General features: G+C 52.2%; 10 protein-coding genes across 10 annotated transcripts; 6 read left to right on the top strand and 4 right to left on the bottom strand.

Moving 5' to 3' along the window:
- Positions 1 to 1,291: 1,291 nt before the first annotated feature.
- Positions 1,292 to 5,997, top strand: QC764_115850 (uncharacterized protein). The gene is made up of 6 exons (XM_062942832.1): positions 1,292 to 1,639; positions 1,707 to 3,182; positions 3,242 to 3,491; positions 3,548 to 3,711; positions 3,776 to 5,869; positions 5,923 to 5,997. The coding sequence occupies exons 2-5, from the start codon at positions 3,010 to 3,012 to the stop codon at positions 4,329 to 4,331; spliced, it is 1,143 nt and encodes a 380-aa protein (XP_062805848.1). The 5' UTR covers positions 1,292 to 1,639; positions 1,707 to 3,009; the 3' UTR covers positions 4,332 to 5,869; positions 5,923 to 5,997.
- Positions 5,998 to 7,931: 1,934 nt separating this feature from the next.
- Positions 7,932 to 9,897, bottom strand: zuo1 (Zuotin). The gene is made up of 2 exons (XM_062942831.1): positions 9,144 to 9,897; positions 7,932 to 9,079 (listed from the first exon to the last, which is right to left on the bottom strand). Exons 1-2 carry the CDS (start codon positions 9,435 to 9,437, stop codon positions 8,036 to 8,038), a joined length of 1,338 nt encoding a protein of 445 aa, XP_062805847.1. The 5' UTR covers positions 9,438 to 9,897; the 3' UTR covers positions 7,932 to 8,035.
- On the top strand, positions 9,386 to 10,394 carry MZM1 (Mitochondrial zinc maintenance protein 1, mitochondrial). The gene is made up of 3 exons (XM_062942830.1): positions 9,386 to 9,799; positions 9,860 to 10,036; positions 10,094 to 10,394. Exons 1-3 carry the CDS (start codon positions 9,742 to 9,744, stop codon positions 10,192 to 10,194), a joined length of 336 nt encoding a protein of 111 aa, XP_062805846.1. The 5' UTR covers positions 9,386 to 9,741; the 3' UTR covers positions 10,195 to 10,394.
- Positions 10,395 to 10,432: 38 nt separating this feature from the next.
- SLT11 (Pre-mRNA-splicing factor slt11) lies at positions 10,433 to 11,596 on the bottom strand (the record flags this gene model as incomplete). Its single annotated transcript, XM_062942829.1, has 1 exon — positions 10,433 to 11,596. The coding sequence occupies one exon, from the start codon at positions 11,594 to 11,596 to the stop codon at positions 10,433 to 10,435; it is 1,164 nt and encodes a 387-aa protein (XP_062805845.1).
- A 1,005-nt stretch (positions 11,597 to 12,601) lies between these two features.
- ERG6_1 (Delta(24)-sterol C-methyltransferase) lies at positions 12,602 to 14,016 on the top strand (the record flags this gene model as incomplete). Its single annotated transcript, XM_062942828.1, has 3 exons — positions 12,602 to 12,967; positions 13,029 to 13,385; positions 13,441 to 14,016. Exons 1-3 carry the CDS (start codon positions 12,755 to 12,757, stop codon positions 14,014 to 14,016), a joined length of 1,146 nt encoding a protein of 381 aa, XP_062805844.1. The 5' UTR covers positions 12,602 to 12,754.
- Positions 14,017 to 14,452: 436 nt separating this feature from the next.
- QC764_0018500 (uncharacterized protein) lies at positions 14,453 to 14,711 on the top strand (the record flags this gene model as incomplete). Its single annotated transcript, XM_062940023.1, has 2 exons — positions 14,453 to 14,525; positions 14,581 to 14,711. 2 exons carry the CDS (start codon positions 14,453 to 14,455, stop codon positions 14,709 to 14,711), a joined length of 204 nt encoding a protein of 67 aa, XP_062805843.1.
- Positions 14,712 to 15,023: 312 nt separating this feature from the next.
- On the top strand, positions 15,024 to 16,699 carry PDB1 (pyruvate dehydrogenase E1, beta subunit; the record flags this gene model as incomplete). The annotated part of the gene is made up of 2 exons (XM_062942827.1): positions 15,024 to 15,401; positions 15,578 to 16,699. The coding sequence occupies 2 exons, from the start codon at positions 15,024 to 15,026 to the stop codon at positions 16,334 to 16,336; spliced, it is 1,137 nt and encodes a 378-aa protein (XP_062805842.1). The 3' UTR covers positions 16,337 to 16,699.
- Positions 16,700 to 16,809: 110 nt separating this feature from the next.
- Positions 16,810 to 18,189, bottom strand: QC764_115790 (uncharacterized protein; the record flags this gene model as incomplete). Its single annotated transcript, XM_062942826.1, has 3 exons — positions 16,810 to 17,429; positions 17,485 to 17,584; positions 17,645 to 18,189. 3 exons carry the CDS (start codon positions 18,187 to 18,189, stop codon positions 17,070 to 17,072), a joined length of 1,005 nt encoding a protein of 334 aa, XP_062805841.1. The 3' UTR covers positions 16,810 to 17,069.
- A 1,384-nt stretch (positions 18,190 to 19,573) lies between these two features.
- QC764_115785 (uncharacterized protein) lies at positions 19,574 to 20,483 on the bottom strand (the record flags this gene model as incomplete). The annotated part of the gene is made up of 2 exons (XM_062942825.1): positions 20,021 to 20,483; positions 19,574 to 19,941 (listed from the first exon to the last, which is right to left on the bottom strand). The coding sequence occupies exons 1-2, from the start codon at positions 20,265 to 20,267 to the stop codon at positions 19,574 to 19,576; spliced, it is 615 nt and encodes a 204-aa protein (XP_062805840.1). The 5' UTR covers positions 20,268 to 20,483.
- A 943-nt stretch (positions 20,484 to 21,426) lies between these two features.
- QC764_115780 (uncharacterized protein) lies at positions 21,427 to 22,695 on the top strand (the record flags this gene model as incomplete). Its single annotated transcript, XM_062942824.1, has 1 exon — positions 21,427 to 22,695. The coding sequence occupies one exon, from the start codon at positions 21,427 to 21,429 to the stop codon at positions 22,693 to 22,695; it is 1,269 nt and encodes a 422-aa protein (XP_062805839.1).
- Between the last annotated feature and the right edge of the window lie 359 nt (positions 22,696 to 23,054).

Raw genomic sequence — 23,054 nt, 5'->3', positions numbered from 1 at the left:
ATGCACATCCCAGGCAGGTTTCGACCCACAAATTAGGTCAGTGGGTTTGAACTTGGGGCCAGATGTCGTATTCTTGGGGCCTTGGTACCACGGGGGCGGGGATCAGTTGTTCTCATTCACTTCGGACGAAGAAATGATGAGTCTCTGACATCAATGAAACTGAACTGAAAGCAGGAAATACAGCGGCGCTATTCTCTCGACTCCCTAAAATATTGTTATTGATGCGTGACTGCCGTATGTAACGTAGCCAAACTATGAGAAACGAGACGCCTGTAGGCATCAAAATACCCATTAAGGTACAGGGCATTGATTCATTGTCAAAAGATAAACGACAAGATGAAGCAGGACATTCACAGCATGATGAGGCTCATTATAAATGGCTGGAGATTTACTGTGATTTTGTGAAGTGTACTCAAGGAGGTTGTGAAATGCCTGTGTAACAAGGTAGTTACCCCTTTTACCCCTATTCAGATGAAATGATTATGTAAGCCATTGACCTGTGATGGGCATCATTCACCTTAAAAAACGCACCTTGACAACTACAGAGATTGGTAGTGAGACCACATGCTTGATTTATCACAGCTTCATGCGTATAGCAGCTCATCACTTTTGTTCTTACTTTGGTTTTCTATTGTAGCAGATGAGATAACTCTTTATTGTTATGGAGAAGCGATGAAAGAATGGCAAGGAAACACGCTTTGGGGTAACTTATTGTATAGATAACAATCACTACCAGCATTGTTGATTCAACAAGAAATTCAACAATATCACACAGATATCAGATGAACGTCAAGCGGTCTGTCAAATCCATGGCAGGTGACCTACTTTTGAGTGCTCCAGGTCCCCCGATATCCGGAGCATCAGCCACACATCGGTTTCGCATCACTTACGTGACTGTGCTGCTCCTTCTAAAATTACAGTGTTTCTTTCAGTTCATTTCCCTTATCGGCCAGTTATCTTCCCGGGCACTCTTGCTGCCTAGAATACCTAGGTGGAGTGATATCAGTCTCTCAAAGCTGACTTGGTGTGGTAGCCAACTCATGATAGATGCTACAGAAACAAAAGAGATAACTGACTAATTGACAGACGCATAGGTCACTCGGATCTATCAAGATGAAGGATTTATATCTTGCCTGCCTGCAGTTGGCTCCACTGATATTGATCCAAAGAGGAGAGGCAGTCGCTCCTGCCGTCCATTAAACCACTCTAAACCTCAGCTGTCATTTCAGCAGGCTGTCAAGAAGTCTCCACTCCATGACTGGCACCTTGCAAATCTGTCAGCATTTTTGCGGCCCACTGTAATCATGTCAAGCATCACATTATCGTCTCATCCGAATGCAAGTCAAAGTTATCAACTAGCCCCACAGACTTGATTCACTTGGTATTGATATTCAACCAAATGCGTTTTTGAATTTTATTTCAATTCTGAGCTACCATAAAGTGACAGCGCGTCAGTTTTTTCATCGCAGTTTCCTGTGGATGAATACAACGCCCTACTTCAGCATTCTGGGCATCCAACGCCAACCACGCCAAGCCACATAGGCAAAGCTTCAGTGTCACTTTCAGATTCGGCACGCCATCCGAACCAAGATATCTGCCGATTTCACATTGAAGCCTGAGGGCACCCAAGGACGCCTTGGTGCGTAGATCATGTTCCAGGATGAACGATACCAAGGCGAATGTCCTTTTTCCTGACCAAACTCCAGCGGCCAAGCAGGTTCAATATATGGCGACTGCGTAACTCCTGCCATTTTGGCTTATAACCCCCTCCTTTTCATTGGCTTCCCGCTTCCAGCAACACTATCCCACGGAAGTGTTCCGAGCCCGTGTGGGAGACCCACGTTGGGTGCCTTGATTCAAACACCCCGACATCTCAACCTTCCGGGAAAAATACGTTCTGACCAGTGCTGGTGTTTCATTGGACTCGGCTGCCGGGACGGAATTGCAAAAGGGAGCTGTGGCATTGCTGCGTGGTGCTTTCTTGTCTGGGCCATGAGGGAATATCAAAGATTGGAAGCAGTCCAACCAACAGCCGACACTACGTTTTGCCAAGCTCACGTAAACAACAGATAGATAGAAAATACTACTATGCGGCCCACAAGCAGTTAGTAACTGACGATAGCAATATTCAGAAGCGCCTTCTCCTAGTCCAACCGAAAACATGGGCATCAATAACGTGACGACCAGCAGTTTCATTAGCACTCGGGCCACGCACAATTCTGCATGTAACAACGCAGAAATGCAAGCCACGCAACCGAAGCTGCAAACTTTGTCAAGAATCCGGGGGCAACCCAAAGGCGGAATACCATATCGCGGGGCGCAACCATTCCGTCTACTCAGGCTAATTACCCCAGATTTGCCAGCTGACGAAAACCCACAGAGTATATTGAGGCAAAAGCATTTTGGACCAGTCGGCAGCATTGCGGCCGTCCTGTTCATGCTCCCAGAGGGCTGGATACTTTCATGATGGCCCACGAGGTCTATGTTGTTTCACCAATCCTTGCTTACGCCGGTAATGAACCCGCACCCACCCTACCTCTTTTTCTACATCGTATGCCCAATGACTATTTTCGCCCGGGTCAACCGAAGTCGAAAGCCGAACGGACACGCCTCGTTTAGATGAGCCCTCTGCAATTTCTCCATATTCAAAGCCTCGCTGACCATCTGCCGTGATCCGAAGGTGCCAGCCATACAGGACTACCTAACGTTGCAGCCGCCGTTAGCGAAGATCCTTGTTTATACTGCCCCCTGTTCTCTGGGTCATCATCTAGAGTTGGTACAAACAGGCTGGGGAGTCTAGAGCGGACGATATTTGCCGACCACGCTACCCGGGGGTGTTGTGGCTCCTGGCAGGCAAGAAACGGGCGATTCAAGGAAGGAAACAACGAGTGGGACTATGGAAGATCCCGTGCGGGACAGGGACTATAAACACCAGCCCGGTGCCCGACTTTCCTGAGTTCATGAGATCTTTCTGTCAGTTCAAGCTCCTGCTCAGAACGCGGCTCCATCATGGCGCGTTTCTCTGTCTTTGCACTCCTGGCAGTGCCATGGCTCCTCCTCGCCGGCCTCGTCTCGGGTGACGCAGTCTCAGACCTTGAGAAGAAGGGACGTCCGGCTATCGATGCCATGTTGGCCAAGTCAAAGACATGTACCAAGGCCAACTTGAAGGTTCGCCGAGAGTGGTGAGTCTGATCATTTCATGAATCTTCAGAGACAAAATCTAACATGGGTTTGAAACCAGGGGTGACATCTCTGCCGCAGAGAAGAAGTCTTACATCGCCGCCTTGTTGTGCCTGATGGAGAAGCCATCCAAGCTCAATCCTACACAGTTCCCTGGAGCCAAGACCAGATATGAAGACTTTGTCGTCGTTCACATGCAGCAGACCATGTCCATCCACAACACCGGCAGCTTCCTTTCATGGCACAGATACTACCTGTGGGCCTTTGAGCAAGCCCTTGTCAAGGAGTGCAACTACAATGGGAGCCACCCGGTACGTCGCTCATAGGAGTTGGGATCTTTGATTTCCAAGCTGACAAGAAAATATAGTATTGGGACTGGGGCCGTTGGGCTCAGGACCCCGAGAAATCTCCTATCTTTGATGGTAGCGACACTTCTCTCAGTGGAAACGGCAAGAAAATCGATCATAGATCTTCCGGTATTGCTCCCGCCGGCAACGGTGGCGGCTGCGTCGAGACCGGACCGTTCAAGAAGTTTGTTTTCCCACTTGTCCGATGCTCGTGAGATCACGGGAAGCTGACAACATTATCACTGCAGCATGACTGTCCGCCTTGGCCCCGTCTCCCCTGCCGTCGACCCTGCCCCTCCTCGCAATCCCCGCTCCGATGGCTACGGTCTGAACACCCGTTGCCTTCGCCGTGACATCTCCAACTACCTCACCTCCCGCTACGCCCGTACCCAGGACATTGCCGCCCTCATCACCAACAGCCGTGACGTTCTTACCTTCCAGAACGTGATGCAAGGCGCTGGTGGTGGCTTCGGCGGTGCCGGTGCTGGTATTGGTGTCCACGCTGCTGGCCATTTCACCATCGCTGGTGACCCTGGTGGTGATTTCTACACCAGCCCTAATGATCCCGCCTTCTGGGTTCATCATGGAATGATTGATCGCACTTGGGCCATTTGGCAGAGTCAGGATACCAACACCCGCATCCAGACCATTGCTGGCGGGACGTCGATGATGAGCTTTGGTGGTGGTGGTAGGCAGCAGAGCTTGGATGATAATGTTGATTTGGGGATTGTGGGCGACAAGGTTTACAAGATCAGGGACCTGAACAGTATTGTCGATGGGCCTTTCTGCTATGTTTATGAGTGATTGGTTAAGGGGGCGGCTGTGAAGATGCTTTGGATTGGAGATAGTTGAGAAGTTCTGAATTCATTGTTGTTGACGGGGAGTGAATACAGCTTGTTCTTGTTGTGAAATGAGCGTTTGCTGTTGCCTGAGTGTTTGCCTTTGGCTTGTTTGCTCGACACCTGCTCTTCAAAATTGTGGACTGCTCTGCAGTTGTCATATTGCTCTCTGAGTCTACTACGTTGTTGGGCCTGTGGCACCTGTAATTTTTATCTGGTGATAATTCACATGTAGCCTAGTGACTGGCCTCTTTGTTTACAGCCAGCATATATCTCCAGCTTGGAGTTGGTTCACATCTGTTCCCATTTGATCACCTACTAATCATCGTTCCAGTCCATTCTTGTTTACCCCGATATTTATGTTGTGTCTAAGCTGTACTTGAATTTCGTTGAAGACGAACCTCTCTCATTTTGATCACCAACACAATCCCATCACACCATCCAACCAACCGCTAGCATGTCCCGCACCCACCACAGAAGACCCAAACCGGACACCTACATCCCTGCTCACACCGTCACCAACAACCATCTTGCCAACCCTCACATCACAAACAAACATCCACGTCCGCTTCGCCCAACAATCCGACCTGCCCGCCCTCCTCAGCCTCTCCCTCCCCGCCAACCTCAACCTCCCCATATGGAACCACATCTTCCCGGACCTCTCCCACGACCGCCGCCTCCACCTAGACTACCGCACGTTCCGAAACCTCCTAAGCCAGTACACAAAGCCACTGCATCTCGGACTGCACCTCCCTCTACCTCGTCGTCGTCGAGTCAAAACCCTCCTCTCCCTCCTCCGGGTACCTCCTCGCAGCAATCTGCTTTTAATGGCTAGCCGACCACCCCACCCCCTCCAAGACCGAAAGCAAAGAAGTCATCTCCCACACCTTCAACAAACGGGTCGTTGCCGCCGGAGAGGGGAAGGATCAGCGGTATCAATCTAATTTACCACCTGACTGCTGGGATAGGGAGGATACCCCCTTTGAGCATACCATCCCCGGGTACTTTACCAATTCCGACTACGTTGACGACGGCAGAGCCGGCACCCGGCTCCACCTATTGTCAGAGGGTCTTGCAGTGCTGCAAGATAGAACCCGGGATTCAACAGCGGGGTATAGACGGCCGATTGATGAGGGGAGTGGGGTTTGGGTGAATGCGCCTTTTTCGCTCTGTTTCAATCAGGGGAGTGATGTTGAGGAAGGACAGGGTGCGTTGGGGCAGATGTTGAAACTGGATGTCTGATGTTGTTAGTCTGGGCGGTCAACCGGAGCATGAGAATAGGAAAAGAAGGAGAAGGGAGGAGGAGGCTAGAAGACGGTGGTGGAAGAGAAAGAGGGAGGAGGAGGCGCGAAGGAGGAGGATGAGAGAAGAGGCAATGAGAAGGAGGAGGAGAGAGGAGGAGGTGAGATGGAGGGAGGGGTACTGGGTAGAGAGCTATAACGTGTAGTGTTGGTAGGCAATACAGTTTTTAGGTATCTACATCTCTGGAAATTGGTGGTCAAGGTGAGCTTTACCGACAATATATGGGTAGGGTAGGTAGGTGATATTCTGGATAGGTATTTAGCGATTCTACTTTAGCCTGCAGCAAAAGTTGCATGTCAGAGTCTCGTAATGTTGGTATACAAGCAAGCAAATGGTAGCAGCTTTTTTACTACCTAAGTAGCCAGAGTATATGTGTCTGGGTATCTAGCAAGCAATTGGGACGAATACAACAACGGTGGCGAGGTGATCTAGAACAATATGTTTTAGCGAGTCGAATTGCCACTCAAAGTTGAACCATCTCAGCCACACCGACGGTGGTGATAGTTTCACATCGTCAACAATGACTGAGTTAATATTATTTCAAGGGGTAAGGCGGTTGACGAAGTACCTTGATGCCTGCTTCGTCTCTTGTATACACACATGTGTTCTCAATCACGGACCAACAGGAGTTCAATCTTCGTTGGGTCTCTTTTTCTCCTATGTAGTCACGACACTAGCAGTTGCCAACAGGTTTCGCCATGTCTGGTATAGTAACTCAAGTCATAGCCAAATTATTCAACCTCTCAGGTATAAAGACAGCCTACCCTTAGACACTTACTCGTCCACCTGTCCTCCCATGGCCTACACTCTCCCTATTTTCTTGAACACTACCTTACCATCACAATGGATCCAGCTTGCAATCCACATCCTCTTACTGATGCAGATATCGAAGTCCGTTTTGCAAAAGCAGAAGATATCGATGCTCTCTACTAGTCGGACTTGCAACAAAACCTCTATTCACCTGTGTGGAATCATGTCCTCCGTTCACTGTGCGAGCAAACGGCTCAGCATGGTTTGTACCAGATGTTCAAGGACCCTGTAAAACAGCACATCAAATACAACATCCTCGAAGACCGCTCTTTCTACCCCGTCGCTGAGCTCTTGAACCCATCAACTAATAAGCGCGACATAATCGCCTCCGCCTGCTTCGAATGATTCATCAACCCTCACCCAGGCAAGAAGAACACCAAATGGGAAATTGAGCCAAATCCGCAGTACCTTCATGAACACCATCCTCAATTCACATCTGGCGCCCAAAAGCAACCCCTCGACCTGCTACTACTGCGGCCACGACAATGACGGCCACAGTCCCACAGATGTAGAATCAACAATCTCCAACTTCCTCACAAACCTACGCCGAACGCCTATTCCAATCTCAAACCACCAGACTCCCACATATAACCACACAACAGCTCTCCCACTTCACCCAACACTTCAAATCCCTCCAAGATTAAAGCCTCGCCTTCATTTTCCAGCATTTTCCCAAAGAAGACAAGAAAAAGCCTCACGGCCTCTGGTACTGCACCTCCCCCCGCCCCATCATGCCCCTCTCTCTTGCCTCCTCTCCTGGATCCACGACGTCGCCAGCCTCCCCTCCACAACCCAGGAACCAGCACCCCCCCGCCCAGACCGCATTGCGCCGCCCTCCCCACCAACCACCCCACCCTATCCCAAATGTCCCTCTGCGAACGGACCAGCTTCATGATACACGCCACTCTTAGAATCCCCGTCGTTCCCGTCACCCCCCTTGGCCGGACCACACTCGTGGGTAGACTCAGACAAAAGTTCAACAGCACACCAACGGAACAGGACAAGACGAACGGAGAGCGGATGATGCCATACGCCCTCTTCCTAGCGACCCTTCAAGAGAGACAAAAAGACAATTGGAAGCAGTGCTTGTACAGGTCGCATCGTGCCGAGCAGGGTTATAAAGAAAAGTCGGCGCAAGAGTCGAAAACGAACGAAGAGGAGCGGATGGAGTGCTTCAGGAAACAGGCCGAGCTGGAGGGGGAGAGAAGACAACAAGCGGAAGAAAATGTCGGGACTAGTGGTGGCAGCAGTAGCAGCAGTGGTAGCAGTGAGGTTGCCCGGGCTCGAAGTGGCGGAGGCTTTCAGGGGTCGTCTGGTCTTGCGATTTTTGGTTCTTGTCGAAAGGGCAGGACGCCAGGCCACGAATGGAAGGAAATACAGGTCCTGTTAGATCAAATTCCATGTCCATCATTTTCTTTTGTAGCACAAGTATGGTAGTCAAATATTAGGTACTGTCTTCGCTCTATTGGCCAAGCCATCTATTTGTCTGTCCATCAGTCATCATGGTATCATCCCCACCTCCATATGCTCATGCGCGAACGCTTATAAACACCACATCTAGGCAGTGAAAGCCTTGATCTCGCCATCCTTGATCTTGCCAGCACCAATGAGCCTCTCGGCCTCGGCCTTCCAGACACTCTTTATCTCATCAGCAACCTTCAGGCCGTTGAGCTTGCTAGCAAGAGCGGCAATTTCCTCAGGCTCAATCTTGCCCTGGATGAGCTCGACGTCACCGAGGACGGCATCGATAGTGGCAGGAGAAGCATCACCCTCGGCAAAGTAGTTGGCGTCCTTGACTGAGCCACGGAGAACGCGCTTGTTCTTCTTGACGGCGTTCTTGGCCGCTTCCTTGGCCTTCTTGTTGGCCTCACGGTCAGCCTTGGCTTTCTCCTCGGCCTCCTTAGCCGCCTTCTCAGCAGCCTCCTTGGCAGCCTTAGCATCCTCAGCAGCCTTCTTCTCAGCAGCCTCCCTCTCGAGACGCTTCTTGTTCTTGGCGGCATTAGCCTCCTGGCGGAAACGCTTGATGCGCTCGTCACCAGCAGAGCAGTCGTCGAGAAGCTTGCGGAGACGGGCGTTGTCCTCAGCCTTCTTCTTCTTGCGGGCATTGGCATTCTTGCGCTCGGTGTGGCGCTTTTGGTCACGGTTTTCGTTGTCATCGGGAACATCCTCGTCGAGATACTCGAACGACCTCCAGGAGTCGAAGCTGTACCAGAAGTTGTAGAAGTTCTCGACCTCTTCCCTGGTGGACTTGTCGTCACCAAGCATGGGAACGGGGTGGATCTTGCTGAAGCGGGCCTCAGACTTGAAGACGTTGCCCCAGAGCTTGTAGAAGTTGCCCTTCTGCAGCTGCTTCTTGGTGGGGGGCTCGACATCGGCCTCCTCGTCGACGGAGTCGAACTGGCGGCGCTTGGTGGGGTCGAGGAGAACCTCGGTGGCCTTCTGGATGCACTTGAAGAAGTTGTCGTCGTCGGTGCGACCGGCGGCGGCCTTCTTATCGGGGTGGTGCTTGAGGACCTTCTTGCGGTGGGCACGCTTGATCTGCTCCTCGGTAGCCTTCCAGCGGTACTTGGAGAGACCGAGAACCTTGTAGTGGTCTTGTTGCTATGTTGGAGAAAAATCGGGTTAGTGCCATTCTATTTTGACCACAGACAAGTGAACCACCAACCTTCCAGTCCTTGGCATCACGGGCGAGCATCATAGGATCCTCGGGCTCGCTGATCTCGCTATCCTCATCGTTCTCGACCTTCTTAGCCCTTTCTTGAGCCTGGATGCGGTCATCCTCGGAGAAGGTGCGCTTGTGGCGGGCACGGCGGGCATGGGCTAGGAAGTAGGGACCGACGGGCTCGAGGGTGCGCTGGGTGGCACCGCTGAGCTTGCCAACGGTCTTGATGTCCTTCTCGGCAGCCCAGCCCTCAGGGAGGGCGAGGAGAGGGGTTGGTACAACGATGGGAGTGGCCATTTTTGCGGTGTTTGGTTCTGCAAAAGCGACAGGCTGTTGGAGAGATCCAAAGTTGACTTGGGGTGGAGGGGCACTTTTTTTTTTGGTGAACTTCTGGATTATTTTTGGGCCGTTCACTTTGAAGACCCACCTTAAGTTCTGTGTGGCCAATCATATGCACTGGAAATGCAGGTCCACATCCCCATCAGCCTCGTTGTTCCAGGCCATTCGGGTGTTTCCAATGGGCAGGCAATGTTGAAGCAGTTCTTGATCTTTTCGAACTGTTCCTCTTGTCCGAGTTGAGCAGCAACTGTTCTATATCACAATGGCCGCCATCCAGTCCTACAGAAACCTCCTGCGCGCCGCGAGGATTGCCTTTGAAGGTATGTCATGTCCATGGGTTTTTTGTACATGTGCGCCTAGCTAACAAGTCTATTTGTCAGGCGATACTCGAATGCTTACCGGTGCCCGCGAGTCGATTCGTAATGCCTTCCGGGACAAGGCCACCCTCCCTCCCTCGGACCCCTCGATCGAACCCGCTTTGAAGCATGCCGACGAGGTTGCCGCTTTCTTGAAGGCCAACGTTGTACAGGGTATCAAGCAGGAGGATAACACATACAGTAAATGCCCTTGCGACAACCCTCAAGTAAAAGAGTGGCGCTAACCACACCACATAGAGCTCCGGATTCACGAACACACTGAAAGAGGCGACAACGAGTCTATCAAGTTTGCAAACAAGAACCCAAGGGTTGGGGTCAAGTGCTGCTCTGAGATATAGTGGAGGTTGATGTGTGGACAGGAACAAATGCGCAAAGATGTCGGTGTATTGGCGATTTTGTTTCGCCTTGTATGGAATAGCCGTCTATGATACCCCTCAGTGTACAACAATGTAACAATAGCATAACATGACATGATGCAGATGCAGTGGTGTATCTCCCGTACCCTAAACTATCCCGTGGCAATGATAGCCTCCCAAACGCCTTGCCGAAATCAGAAACACAAAAGACTTTTCCTCCCTAGTTACCAGCGAGACTAGCATATTGAACATCATCCTGTCCTGGAGGTGGCGCAACAAGCAGTCCACCCTGTTCTTGACCATGAGCAGAGGAACCCTGCTCTTGACCACTTCCTCCTTCAATAGCTTTTGGGTTGGCCTTCCTCTTGGCCTCAGGGAAGGCAGATCGCCCATCGCGCAGCATCTGTCCACGCTCCTCCCTGTTCATATTTCCAATAGCCTTCGGGACGCTCCATCGGATTCGAAGAGGACAGCCGGCAATCACCGCGCGCCCCTTACACTCAGCCGCTGCTTGCTCGGCTCCTTCGCGAGACTCGTAGTTGACAAAAGCGCAGTGGGTCATATGCGACACCACCAGGGATTTGATCTTTCCGAAGGACTTAAAAAAGTCCCGAATCTTGTATTCGGGAAGGTCGTCCTCAATCCCGGTGACGAAGAGCGACATGATGGTCGGATCCGAAGGCGGCATCCAGTCCCTGGGCCCAGGTGGAGGGGCATTCGCAGGGATTGGTCCCCTCTTCCCACCTCCTGGTCTCGCTCCCACGGCAGCTGCCGCTCTTGAATCTCGTGTTCGGATCGGTCCAGCACCGCCAAGCCCGGCTCCAACGGCCGGATTTCCACCCGTCGCGCTCCCGCTCCCCGAAGGCCCCCCGGACACTGCGTTGCCCTCCGAATCCAACTCTTTCCCTTTCCTGAAGTAGGGCTTGCTCTGTGCTAGCCTCCTCAGCAGCTCTCTCGCTTTCTCATCAGTCTTCTCGTATGCCTCGACCCCTGCTCTCCCTTCCTGGATGGCCTGCTCGTTGTTTTGCGCAAAATATTCCCTGTTGATCTCGCTCTGGGGCCCCGGCGCGATGAGCTCGAGTGCCTTATCTCTGATGACGATAGGTAGGCCAAACTGTAAGTCCATGATGCAGCATTGGCAAGCGTTTTTGAGGCGGGCGCACGTCAGGCAGATGTTGGTGCGCTTCTTGCGACCGTGGGCGCGGCCCTCGCCGGACCAGCTGAAGACGGTGAACGGTCTCGTACAGAGTTTGCATTCGGCGCCGTAGTCTTCTTTGAGCATCTTTACGTAGGGATTTGTAGGCAGGCAGTTTTCGCACACGGAGGGGAAGTCGGTGGACTCCCAACCAGAACGGTTCAGGTCTTGTTTGATTTGTGGTGGCATCTTGATCGGTCTCTTGCCGCTGTCGCACGTGTCGAGTAATGTATTTTCACTGTATTTCGCAATGAGTATCGGGTATCGGGTATCGCGATGGCAAAGGTTGGAGAGTGAAACGAGGTCAATGATAAATCTGCGCGACGTGGGGTGATGTGATGTTGCAGCAAAAACGCAAGCGATGACAAGGCTGATGAATAGACGTGATGTCGGGTTGTGGCTGGAAATTTGGCAGGGGTTCTGAGAATGCCGATAAAAGTCTTATCGGTGGCCACACATTGCGACAAGCTGTGGCTGAGGGCCGTGATCAAAGCTTTCTAACAGTTTATTGGCAGCGTATTCGTATTCGCAAAACTCGCGAACCTCGACATCGCATGATGCACATTTCGCACTTCAATGTTCAGTATCAACAAAGTATCTCGATAAACAAGATAACATGCTCTGGATTTCTCTTCTCACTCCCTTGTAGAAGTTCGAAGCCTGTCGAAGCGAAGAAGATGTTCTAGGAAGCACGTCAATGCTTTACCGCTTCTTGTGATACCTTTACCAACTGACAGCAACCGTTGCTAGGCGAGAGCCATACCGCCTCCAGCTGCATACCGCATAGCATAGCTGTCAGTCAAGACACCAATGCGTATTCGCTGGCCACGCATTGCTAGTCTGATATGTCAATATGTCCACCAGAGGTTCCAAACTCCACAGAATTATCGTAGTCGCTGTTGTATGCCTTTACACCCGAGTACGGGTGCGAATAAGGGGGTCGAGTTGCGTGAGCACATGCAATTGATCAGAGGGTTGTTGTGCTTGGCTCACAGCAGAACAACTTCCAAATGGTTGCCGTATTCGGCATTAGTGCATCCATTGACCAATGATATGGCGTTTTCGAGTTCTCCCGCTGCTTGTTCCTGGATCCGATGGATCTTGCTGTGGGGCTTCAGTGGCAGCTACCGCCCCTCCAGCGCGCCGGGAGATTGCTGGCCTGTCGACCCCATGTGCTCTTTTCAATAAGGGGCCGTGAAACTTTTTCCCTACATAAATTAGAGGCCTGCCCACCGCTACATCATCCCGTTGTCCCTGTCTCTGCGCATCTTCCTTCTCCCTGTCTGCTTCTTCCAACAGTACTCGGTTTAATTATTCTATTCACTCCCTTCTAATTCAACATTCAACATGGTTTCCGCCAACCAAATCGCCCTCGAGAAGGAGGACCACAAGCGCGATGCCGAGTTCATGAAGGCCATGCACGGCAAGTCCACCGAGGCCAAGGGTGGTTTCGCTGCCATGCTTTCCAAGGACACCGAGGCCAATAAGGTCGCCGTTGACGAGTACTTCAAGCACTTCGACAACAAGACCGCTGAGAACGAGACCGACGCCGACAGAGAGGTGGGTCCCATCAGCTGTTCACCTTGCGCTCCAGACGCGTACTGACCATACCCCTATCCAGGCCCGCACCAAGGAGTACGCGACTTTGACGAGACACTACTACAACCTGGCCACCGATTTGTATGAGTATGGCTGGGGCCAGTCCTTCCACTTCTGCCGCTACTCTCTCGGCGAGAGCTTCTACCAGGCCATTGCTCGTCACGAGCACTACCTCGCCATGAAGATCGGCATCCAGGCCGGTGACAAGGTTCTGGATGTTGGTTGCGGTATTGGCGGTCCCGCCAGAGAGATCGCCAAGTTTACCGACTGCCACATTACCGGTCTCAACAACAACGACTACCAGATTGAGCGCGCCACCCGGTACGCCGTCAAGGAGGGGCTCTCTGGCCAGCTCAAATATGTCAAGGGTGATTTCATGGTACGTCAAGGCTCCGGAGTCGCGTTTACCTGGCAACGGTGCTAACTCGTATCAGCAAATGTCTTTCCCTGACAACTCCTTCGATGCCGTTTACGCTATCGAGGCCACCGTCCACGCCCCCAAGCTTGTTGGCGTCTATAGCGAAATCTACAGAGTGCTCAAGCCCGGCGGCAAGTTCGGTGTGTACGAGTGGTTGATGACCGACAAGTACGACAACAACAACCTCGAGCACAGGGATATCCGTCTCGCCATCGAGGAGGGTGACGGTATCTCCAACATGGTCACCATCTCCGAGGGCATCCAGGCCATGAAGGATGCTGGCTTCAACCTCCTCCACCACGAGGATCTTGCCAAGCGTGACGACCCTATCCCATGGTACTGGGGTATTGCTGGTGAGACCAAGTACATGCAGTCGTACTTTGATCTCTTCACCGTCCTCCGCATGACCAAGGCCGGTCGCCGTGCCGTGCACGTCTTCACCGGCTTCTTGGAGATGGTCGGTCTTGCGCCCAAGGGTACCAAGAAGACGGCCGATGCCCTCGCCAAGGGTGCCGATGGTCTCGTCGCCGGTGCCAAGAAGGACCTCTTCACCCCAATGTACCTCATGATCGGCCAGAAGCCTCTCAACTAAAAAGATACCCTCGCATAAAGATCTCGACACACGACTGGATGACCTAGGGCCGCGTAATGAAGCGGATGAAAAGGATGGGAAACGGCCCTCTGGATTGGAGATATAGAAAATCTGTAATTGCTTATAATAGTCACCGAGTATGGGAGGTTGTCATCCAGGGTTCTGACAGCACCCGGCTTGGCTCGGCATTCGTTGTATATATAATACCATTTGATTCGTTTGAACCCAAGCCACCTTCGTCTTTTGCATCTTGTATTTTTTGACTTGTCAGCATTTTCTCGGTCGAACTTTGCATCGAAGCTCTCCGTTGCGGGTCCTGCGGCCACTGCATTTCAGATCTGGTTACCCAATCCCACGCTGCTTGGCCGGTCGCTGTAACACTCAGGTAAGCCCCGGAAAAAAAAAGGATATCGCGGCGGGCGTGAATGCACACCGGATGCCCGGGAGGGAGGACTCCGGGGTCGTTCCCAACGTTACGAACTGCTCCGCGTCAATGCAAATACCAACATGTCAGTATTTCCAATTTATATGTGCTTTCGGAGTTATCAATCTCATCATGACAAGTGTTTGAACACCCCACTGGGCATCAGCTTCTGTGGACCCCTGGGAGCTGTCAAGTGGAAGGTTTGGCGTGGGTTTGGCCGGCCAAGCTCCCGAGCGCGGACCAGAACAGGGACAGGGATTCAGCTCACTAAGCCGATCCTGAGCTAGCGCGTAATTTGTCGTTGGGGTTCAACGCTCCAGAGTCCGACTGAGCTGTCCCAAGCTTCCATCGATTAGGTGAAAGGACAAAAAAATTCCCTCTGGCGCTGACCTTCACTTCACCTCTTGCATCACCACTTTTCCCTCCTCCTCCGGACCTCGCGGATCTTGCACTCGTTTGTGCCTCAACCTCTTCCGAGCGGGCCCTTCGACATCGAGCGAGCTCAGCACTCAAAGCCCGCCCTCCCCTCCTGCGACTTAGTGCCCCTGTGGATTCCCTTTTTTTCCCCATCAAAAAATAAGTCATGTCGCGTTATCTCCGACCAGCGGCTCGCCTTGCTGCCACGGCGAGGACCTCCGCCCTCCGTCCGGCCACCGCATCGCCATTCCTCTCCAGGGCCGCCGTCATCCCCGGCGTACAAAGACGGACATATGCCGACGCCTCCGGCGTCAAGGAGTACACAGTCCGCGATGCCCTGAACGAGGCGCTTGCCGAGGAGCTCGAGCAGAACGACAAGGTCTTCATCCTGGGCGAGGAGGTTGCCCAGTATAATGGCGCATACAAGGTCACTAAGAACCTCCTGGACCGCTTCGGCGAGAAGCGTGTCATCGACACACCCATCACCGAGTCCGGCTTCGCCGGTCTGGCCATCGGTGCCGCCCTGAGCGGTCTGCACCCAGTTGTAAGTGCCTCACATTGCAGCAGCATCCCGCATCCCGCCTTTGCACCGCATCCCCCCACCACAAGCGCGCATCACCGTCACTGCACCACACCACCACCACCACAGCTTGTCAAAAATTGTCAATGCCAAACTCAATTAGCCCTACTACATACGCTAACAATGCCTTCAATGTCTAGTGCGAGTTCATGACCTGGAACTTCGCCATGCAGGCCATCGACCAAATCGTCAACTCGGCCGCCAAGACCCTCTACATGTCGGGCGGCATCCAGCCCTGCAACATCACCTTCCGCGGACCCAACGGTTTTGCCGCCGGCGTCGGCGCCCAGCACTCCCAGGACTTCTCTGCTTGGTATGGGTCCATCCCCGGCCTCAAGGTCGTCTCCCCCTGGTCCGCCGAAGACGCCAAGGGCCTCCTCAAAGCTGCCATCCGCGACCCCAACCCCGTCGTCGTCCTCGAGAACGAGCTCATGTACGGCCAGTCCTTCCCCATGTCGGCCGAGGCTCAAAAGGATGACTTTGTTATCCCCTTTGGAAAGGCCAAGATTGAGCGCTCCGGCAAGGATTTGACTCTGGTTACCCTCTCCCGCTGCGTCGGGCAGTCCCTTGTTGCGGCTGAGAACCTCAAGAAGAAGTACGGTGTTGATGTCGAGGTTATCAACCTCCGATCGATCAAGCCTCTTGATATTGAGACGATCATCAAGTCGCTCAAGAAGACGCACCGTCTGATGGCCGTCGAGTCTGGCTTCCCTGCTTTTGGCGTCAGTGCTGAGATTTTGGCGTTGACGATGGAGTATGGATTTGACTACTTGGACGCCCCCGCCGCCAGAGTCACTGGTGCTGATGTGCCCACGCCGTATGCCCAGGGCCTGGAGGAGATGAGTTTCCCTACTGAGGGGACGATTGAGCAGCAGGCCGTTAAGCTTCTTCGCCTTTAAATCGATCCCTGGGATACAATTTTTTTAGAATAGGGGAGGACACGATAGGTGTAAGTGGCTAATTGCAAGGGTGGCTAAGGGGCGGGATGGTCGGAACAGGTACAGGAACACACACACAGCAAACCAGGAATGCAAAAAAGCCATGAAGATTTTAGAGTTTTCTCTCCAAAGTTTTGCGTTCTCCTTTTTTCTTGTCTTTGGTTCTTTCTTGTTTGCTTCCCCATCATACATAACGGACGGTCTCGTTGGATTCATTGGTTTGGTGTGAAAGGAAACTGGTGAAATAATCGGCGAAATAGACAGGCTTTTTCCCTCTGGGGGAAAAAAAAAAGAAATGTTTATTTTTATGTTTGTACATGTGCTCAGTATTTTGGTTTTGTTTTGGATCATGTTGAATGTGTTCACGCCTTGATGCCCATGCCAGTCACAAAGAATGCTATTCAACGCAACGTCGAAGTATATACATAGAACCCATCATCAAAACATCTCTCCAAGAATTGAATTTCTATAATCCCCTCCCCAAAATGGCTCTCATTTTTCCCAGTTACCATGTCATACATATCTATCATTGATCTGGCTTTCGTGGGGAATATCTCCTCGCCTCCTTCCCTTTCCCTTGAGCGAGAGTGAACAAAAAGAGTAACAAATAGCCATCCAACTAACCACCACCCCTCTCTGCCAAAATTACAAGACATACTACTCAACAGCAAAATAACATGAATGGGAAAACCCTCTAGCCGAACTTGAAACCGTTGCTACAAGGTCCCCTTGCCGCAGAGGCACCCTTCTTCGCGTTATCCTCCTTAAAAGTGATCTCGTTCGCCTGACCCCTCGGGCACTTGTCCTTATCCTTTGCCTCGTCGAAAATGCCCTCCTTGAGAGAAAAAAGCGTGCAGGGTGTGAAGTCGATGCCGGTATGTAACCAGCCGGCACAATTCGAAGCTTCGAAGCAAGCATTGCAGCAGAGTTCCGCCGTGGTGGCCGAATCAAATCCTTGCTCCCAGTTCGTCGTACCATCGACTTGGATGCTGTAGATGCCGACGTCTTTGAGAAACGAACCCGAGTCTTTGCAAAAGTTGTCGAGATTCTGTGACTCCCCAGTGTCAGCTTTTTGAAAGGCAGATGTTCCTGAAGAGATGAGTACTTACTGTTGGGCTTGGTCGAACTGGTGATGATGATGTTGTTGAAGATGATGTTGAGGCGCCACTGCTTGTGCTGTTGCCAGCGCCAGAGGTCGACTGAGTACCACTGAGAACACCATGTTAGCAGGTCGAACAAATAATGCAACCCGAGAAACTGTTTGCTTACGCTGTCCCGGTGAGAATACCCATCGCTCCCAGAATCGCAAGAACAACCGCAAGGATGCCGAGAACAGTAACGGTGGCGATGAGCCATTGAAGGTGGGTGAGTTTTCTGTACCAGGGTTTCTCGTATGGCGGTACCCAGACCGCTTCCCTCATGACGGATCCCTTAGACCCGACAGTGTCGGGACGATGATGCGAAATATTCCCCTGGTAATCCATGCTGGCACTGGTATCTTGAGTGCCGTCGAGACTCTCAGGTCTTGGCCCCGCTCTGGTCGTTGCTCCAATTCCCCCCGTAACTCCGGCCGTTCCTGCTTCTAGCGCACCGGGGTCGTCGTTCTTGGTACCAGGGTTGTGAACGATAAACTCTGGAAGCGGATTGGACCAAGTTTCGGCGTACTGGTAGTCTTGACCGTAGGCTTTGAACTCTTTCCGAGGCGGCGGTGGTGGCGGCGGTGGCGGCGGCGGTGATCTGGTTATGGGCGAGTCTAAGATGTCTGAGACAGGTCGGTCTCCTCGGCCAGGACTTCCTGAGGGTGACAGGATCATGTTATTTGGATTCCAAGTGGTGACTGGTTCGTTGGTCAGTTGGCAAGTTTTGCGTCGATATATCAGACGGGTATGATGAGGTGCGGGTGTACAAGCCAGGAGGGGGAGGGGTCCATCGACGTGCAGATCGATAATAGTGAGTTACAGAAAGTCGAGCAACATGATGAAACTGATCGGGAAGGTAGTTACGCGGGAGATTTGGGGGGTGAAGAAGATCGGGCAGGGAAATGGGTCCACTTACTTTGTGTGTGCTGTTCGGGTGGCCGCTGACGAGAGGCACTGGTGACACAGGGAACTGACAGCAGTCTCCAATGCAAGCAGAAGTGAGGCAGTCTCGGTCAGGAGGGCGAAATCGAGATGATGCAGGAGACTTGCAGCTACCCGCGCTGCAGAGGAGATATCGTCAACCTGGCTTGGTTGTGAGTGAAAAGAACTGTTTCCGGAAGACGTTTAAGTTGGCGACAAAATCAGATGAAAAGTTCCTGGATGAAACAAGATCCTCCAGCCGCTGGCAAATAGATCTCGTCGACAGAGAAGCCAGACCGCCAGACTTGAAAAGACGGGCAGGTGGCGGGTGTGTACTGTCTTGGTTGTGAGACGCTTCGTTGCACCGGCCGTATGGCAACTTGTTGAGATGGTAATACCCTCGGCAGCACCCAGTAGCCTTGAAAGACCAGGGGTACAATAACAGAAGCAGAGTGACTGGGTCTTGAAGAAGGCGCTCCTCGGGTTGTCTCCCGAACGGTTGTGTCATGGTGGTGCAAACAGGTGATGAATCCCAAACCCATTATTCTGTGCCAATTGACAGGGACGTTGCAGACAAACGCGCGCCTTGGCCGGGCATTCCGTACCTACAAAGCTCCGCCATCTTGGGGACGTCATACCCGGTGGCCTCAAGATCAGGGGGAAGGAACGAAGGAGCAACATTCCAACTGATGGTAGGAAGGAGCAGTTGGCTGGGCGGAATGTCAATACGAACCCTGCACGTGGAGAACACTTAAACGAGCTCGTGTAAGCCACGTCAGCTCCAACACGAGACAATTCGATGAATTCAACTTGTAATAGATCTATCTTGATAGAGCTCGAAAGGTTCACGAAGTACCAAAAACCAAGTGATGCAAGTTGAGAGTTCTTCAAGATACGGCCCCGGGCTTCATGGTCGAAAAAAGGTTGAATGATCGCCCTGATTGACATACTACCCTTGGAACATGGAAACTCTTGTCTTTCTCTGAAACGTTGACAATCCCATCCTGAATCTGGGCAGGTTACCCCTTCCATCAATCTCACATGACAGCTGACACTTTTCGACAGAACTTGTGCATATTGGCAAGAGAACATTCCCTTCAAATACATCCAACCGCAGATCAACATCAATTCGACCATCTTAAGCCAACAGCCCACCAGAATCCGTCTCCGCCGTTGCTCCAGTCACGTTGCTGTCCTTCATCAACCACAGATACGCCTCCACAACATCTTCGCCCTTGGCGGGCACCCCCGTGAGCGTTGATTTGGCGACAGCTTTGGCCGTGGATGCCTTCTGCTCTTCCGTCCAGAGTCCTGTCTCGACATAGCCAGGTTGAACCACGTTCGCCCTGATCGGCGCGAGATCAACAGCGAGCGCTTTGACCAAAGTGGAGAGTCCGCCGCCATAATAACTCATCAGGGTCCGCCCTTTCGCCGGCTTCTTTGTCACAGACCCGCTGGTGATGGTGATGCTGGAAGTGTTCTCCTTGGGCAGGTATCGAGATGCGACTTTACCAAGGATGATGGGAAGGACGAGGCGCATGTGAGATGTTGTGAGGACGGCCTCCACCGACATGGCGGATGGTACCGTGGGTAGACTCGGCTTTCTTGAACAGGACATCAAGGTCGTCTTCCACCGTGATTGGGTTGGAGAGGTCAGCGGGGAAGCCGACAATCGTGTCTGTTTGGGAGGGGTAGTCTGATTTCAGACGAGAAACGGCAGCATCAACTTTGGTCTGAGAAGAGGAGGAAATGGTGACCTTGGCTTCAGAAGCGAGAGAGCCATCTGCCACGGCATAACCTATGCCCTGAACTTCCTCCAAGGATGAGAACATGCTTGTTCTGGAGCTTGTTGTAAGCAGAAGGGGCCATTATGGAGAGCAGAAAGAGAATTCTGAAGGCGAGGTGAAGATGTGGATGTGAGGTTGCCGAATTCTGCGCCTTGTTTCGAGCATTTTATACCGTCAATTCATCAGGTATCTCATTTGTAAGCATGAGCAGTTGCGCTGACTGGAAAGTTGTCGATAAGTCCGGGACAAAAGCATACCCGACTTATCAGCGATACACCCTCACATCTCGAAGTAGTCGGCAAACTTGCTGAGGTGAGGTAGATATGGCAACCAAACCGATATTCCTAGAGTACAGTGTCAGCCCGGAGGAGCTTGTTTGGACGACATCAGAGACTGATCCAGACATTATAGTCTAAAGCCGGCAACCCGATTCAGGAAAAGCATTGGCATCAGACACATGCAAAGGTTGTGTTAGCTATATGTGTAGAAAGAACATTGACTAAAGATGCAGTGCTTCCCGCCGGCAGGCCCACCGAAACTGGGTCTGCCGAGTGCCCCGCTTTTGAGGCCCCCACACCTCCGCCGCGGGTGCCAAGCCAAATTCCGGCGAACTTGAACGGACGTCAAGCCGGCCCCGCTGGGCTCCTTCCACTCAACGGTTTTTTTCGCAAATATTTTCAAGGGTTGCCGCCCACCCCTCCGATCAACAACTCACTGTGGCTTGCTTGCCAAGAATCGATAATCAATTCTTGCGGGAGATAACAAGCCCCGCTAGAAGTCGTTTTTTTTTTTCTCTCTTGGTTTCACCTTCTCAGAGCTGTTGAAGCATCAGCTTGATCTCACTCACCTCTATTCAAAACCAGAACAACCCACGACGAGAATTTGACCGTCTGTTGTTTTGCCCCTTGCCCCTCCAACATCTCACCGAATAACACATGTGCTTTTCCCGCTCCAAAGCGCCCCTCGACTTTCTCAGCTTCTCGGCGCACTGGTTGATGCGTCGAGCCAAACATCAGTAACTTCACGGCAGGCGACTTTGAGTCTTTGCGCTTGCTCGAGGGGACGTAAGAAAGACTTATTCAGAGAAGATATACACTCTCTCTGCGTAATCTAAATTGAACTACACATATCAGACAGCCAAACCTTCAAGTGGAAGAGTACTGCTACTTTTCTAGAACAAACAAGAGATTAAGACAAGATCATCATGTCTGAGAACAACAACGACAACAACGCCACCATTCACACGGCCGTCGAGCCTGTCATGGCCAAGACAGACGGCACCGGTGACTATGGGACAACCGCCCATGCCACCACCACCAGAATCAGTGTCGAGGGCCACACAACTGATAGCGACTCCGAGTCCGCCGCCGTGGCCGCTGGCCTCAAGCACCTCGAAAACCAGGAGGTCAAGTGGTACTCCTACCTCTTGACCGTCGACTTCTGGGCCATCATCGCTCTGGGTCAAATCCTGGCGCTGTGCATCACCGGCTCCAACACCTTCACCTCGTTCCTGAGCTCCGTCAACACCATCATCCCCGCCTTCCAGACCCTCTTCAACTACGCCCTGCTGACAATTGTCTACCTCCCATACACCATCTACAAGCATGGCTGGGCCAAATACCGCTCCATCCTGTGGCGCGACGGCTGGAAGTACTTCATCTTGTCGTTCTTTGACGTCCAGGGAAATTACTTCACTGTTTTGGCATACGAGTACACCAATATCCTGTCTGCCCAGCTCCTCAACTTCTGGGCCATCGTCTGCGTGGTCATCCTGTCATTTTTCTTCCTCAAGGTCAGATACAGACCCGTTCAAATCGCCGGTATCCTCATCTGCTGCGGCGGCATGGGTGTCCTCCTCGCCAGCGATCACATCAACGGCACCAACGGCGGCAACGGCAAGGACATGATCAAGGGCGATCTTTTTGGTCTGCTGGGGGCGACGCTCTACGGCATTACGAATGTCTACGAGGAGTGGTTTGTTTCCAAAAGGCCAATGTACGAGGTTCTTTCGTTCCTGGGCATTTTCGGGGTGTGCATCAACGGGGTGCAGGCGGCTATTTTTGATCGGAGTAGCTTTGCGGGCGCGACGTGGAACGGGGATGTGGCGGGGTGGTTGGTGGGTTATACGTTTTGCTTGTTCATTTTCTACTCGCTCGTTCCGCTGATCTTGCGGATGGGGAGTGCGGCGATTTTTGATGTGAACCTGCTGACGGCCAACTTTTGGGGTGTGATTATCGGGACGAGGGTGTTTGGGTATACCATTCACTGGATGTACCCGATTGCGTTTGTGTTGATCATCTTTGGGATGGTGGTGTACTTTTTGGCGGGGACGATTTTGGGGGATTCGAAGAAACCGTGGTTGGGGGATAACCAGAAGGATGGCGTGGCTGGGCTGGGGACAGCCAAGTTGAAGGCGTTGAATGAGGCGAGGAGGAAGGGGTTGGCGAGGGAGGAGGTTGCTGGGGAGGCTTAGGGGGGTTGTGGACGGATGATGGAGAAGGGGGACGTTCGGGGGGAGCTGTGTGCACATACGGAGGGGTAATGTTGCACATATTGCCAGCGCATCTCGGTGCTGCTGATGTATATTCTCTTCGTTTGAGCTCCTCGTGGAACTCTTGGCTGTTCTTACTCAGGGGTTCAAGATTCACAGAAAAGGGGCTGTCGAAGGGGTGTAAGTGCCAGGGTTAGGGTATAAATGATTGGCAAACGGGCAATCCGCCTCCAATATCTATTGCGCATTAATAAACCCCGCTTATTCCTTTCACCTTGAGCTGTTACTCACTTGCAGATCTCAAAGAAAATGAGCTGAAATTTCACGTTACCCATTACTGC

The sequence above is a fragment of the Podospora pseudoanserina genome, chromosome 1 (genome assembly GCF_035222485.1).
Source record: "Podospora pseudoanserina strain CBS 124.78 chromosome 1, whole genome shotgun sequence".
Taxonomy (NCBI): Eukaryota; Fungi; Ascomycota; class Sordariomycetes; order Sordariales; family Podosporaceae; genus Podospora; species Podospora pseudoanserina.
Note: the sequence above shows the minus strand (reverse complement) of the source record. Positions and strands in the feature narration are given on the sequence as shown.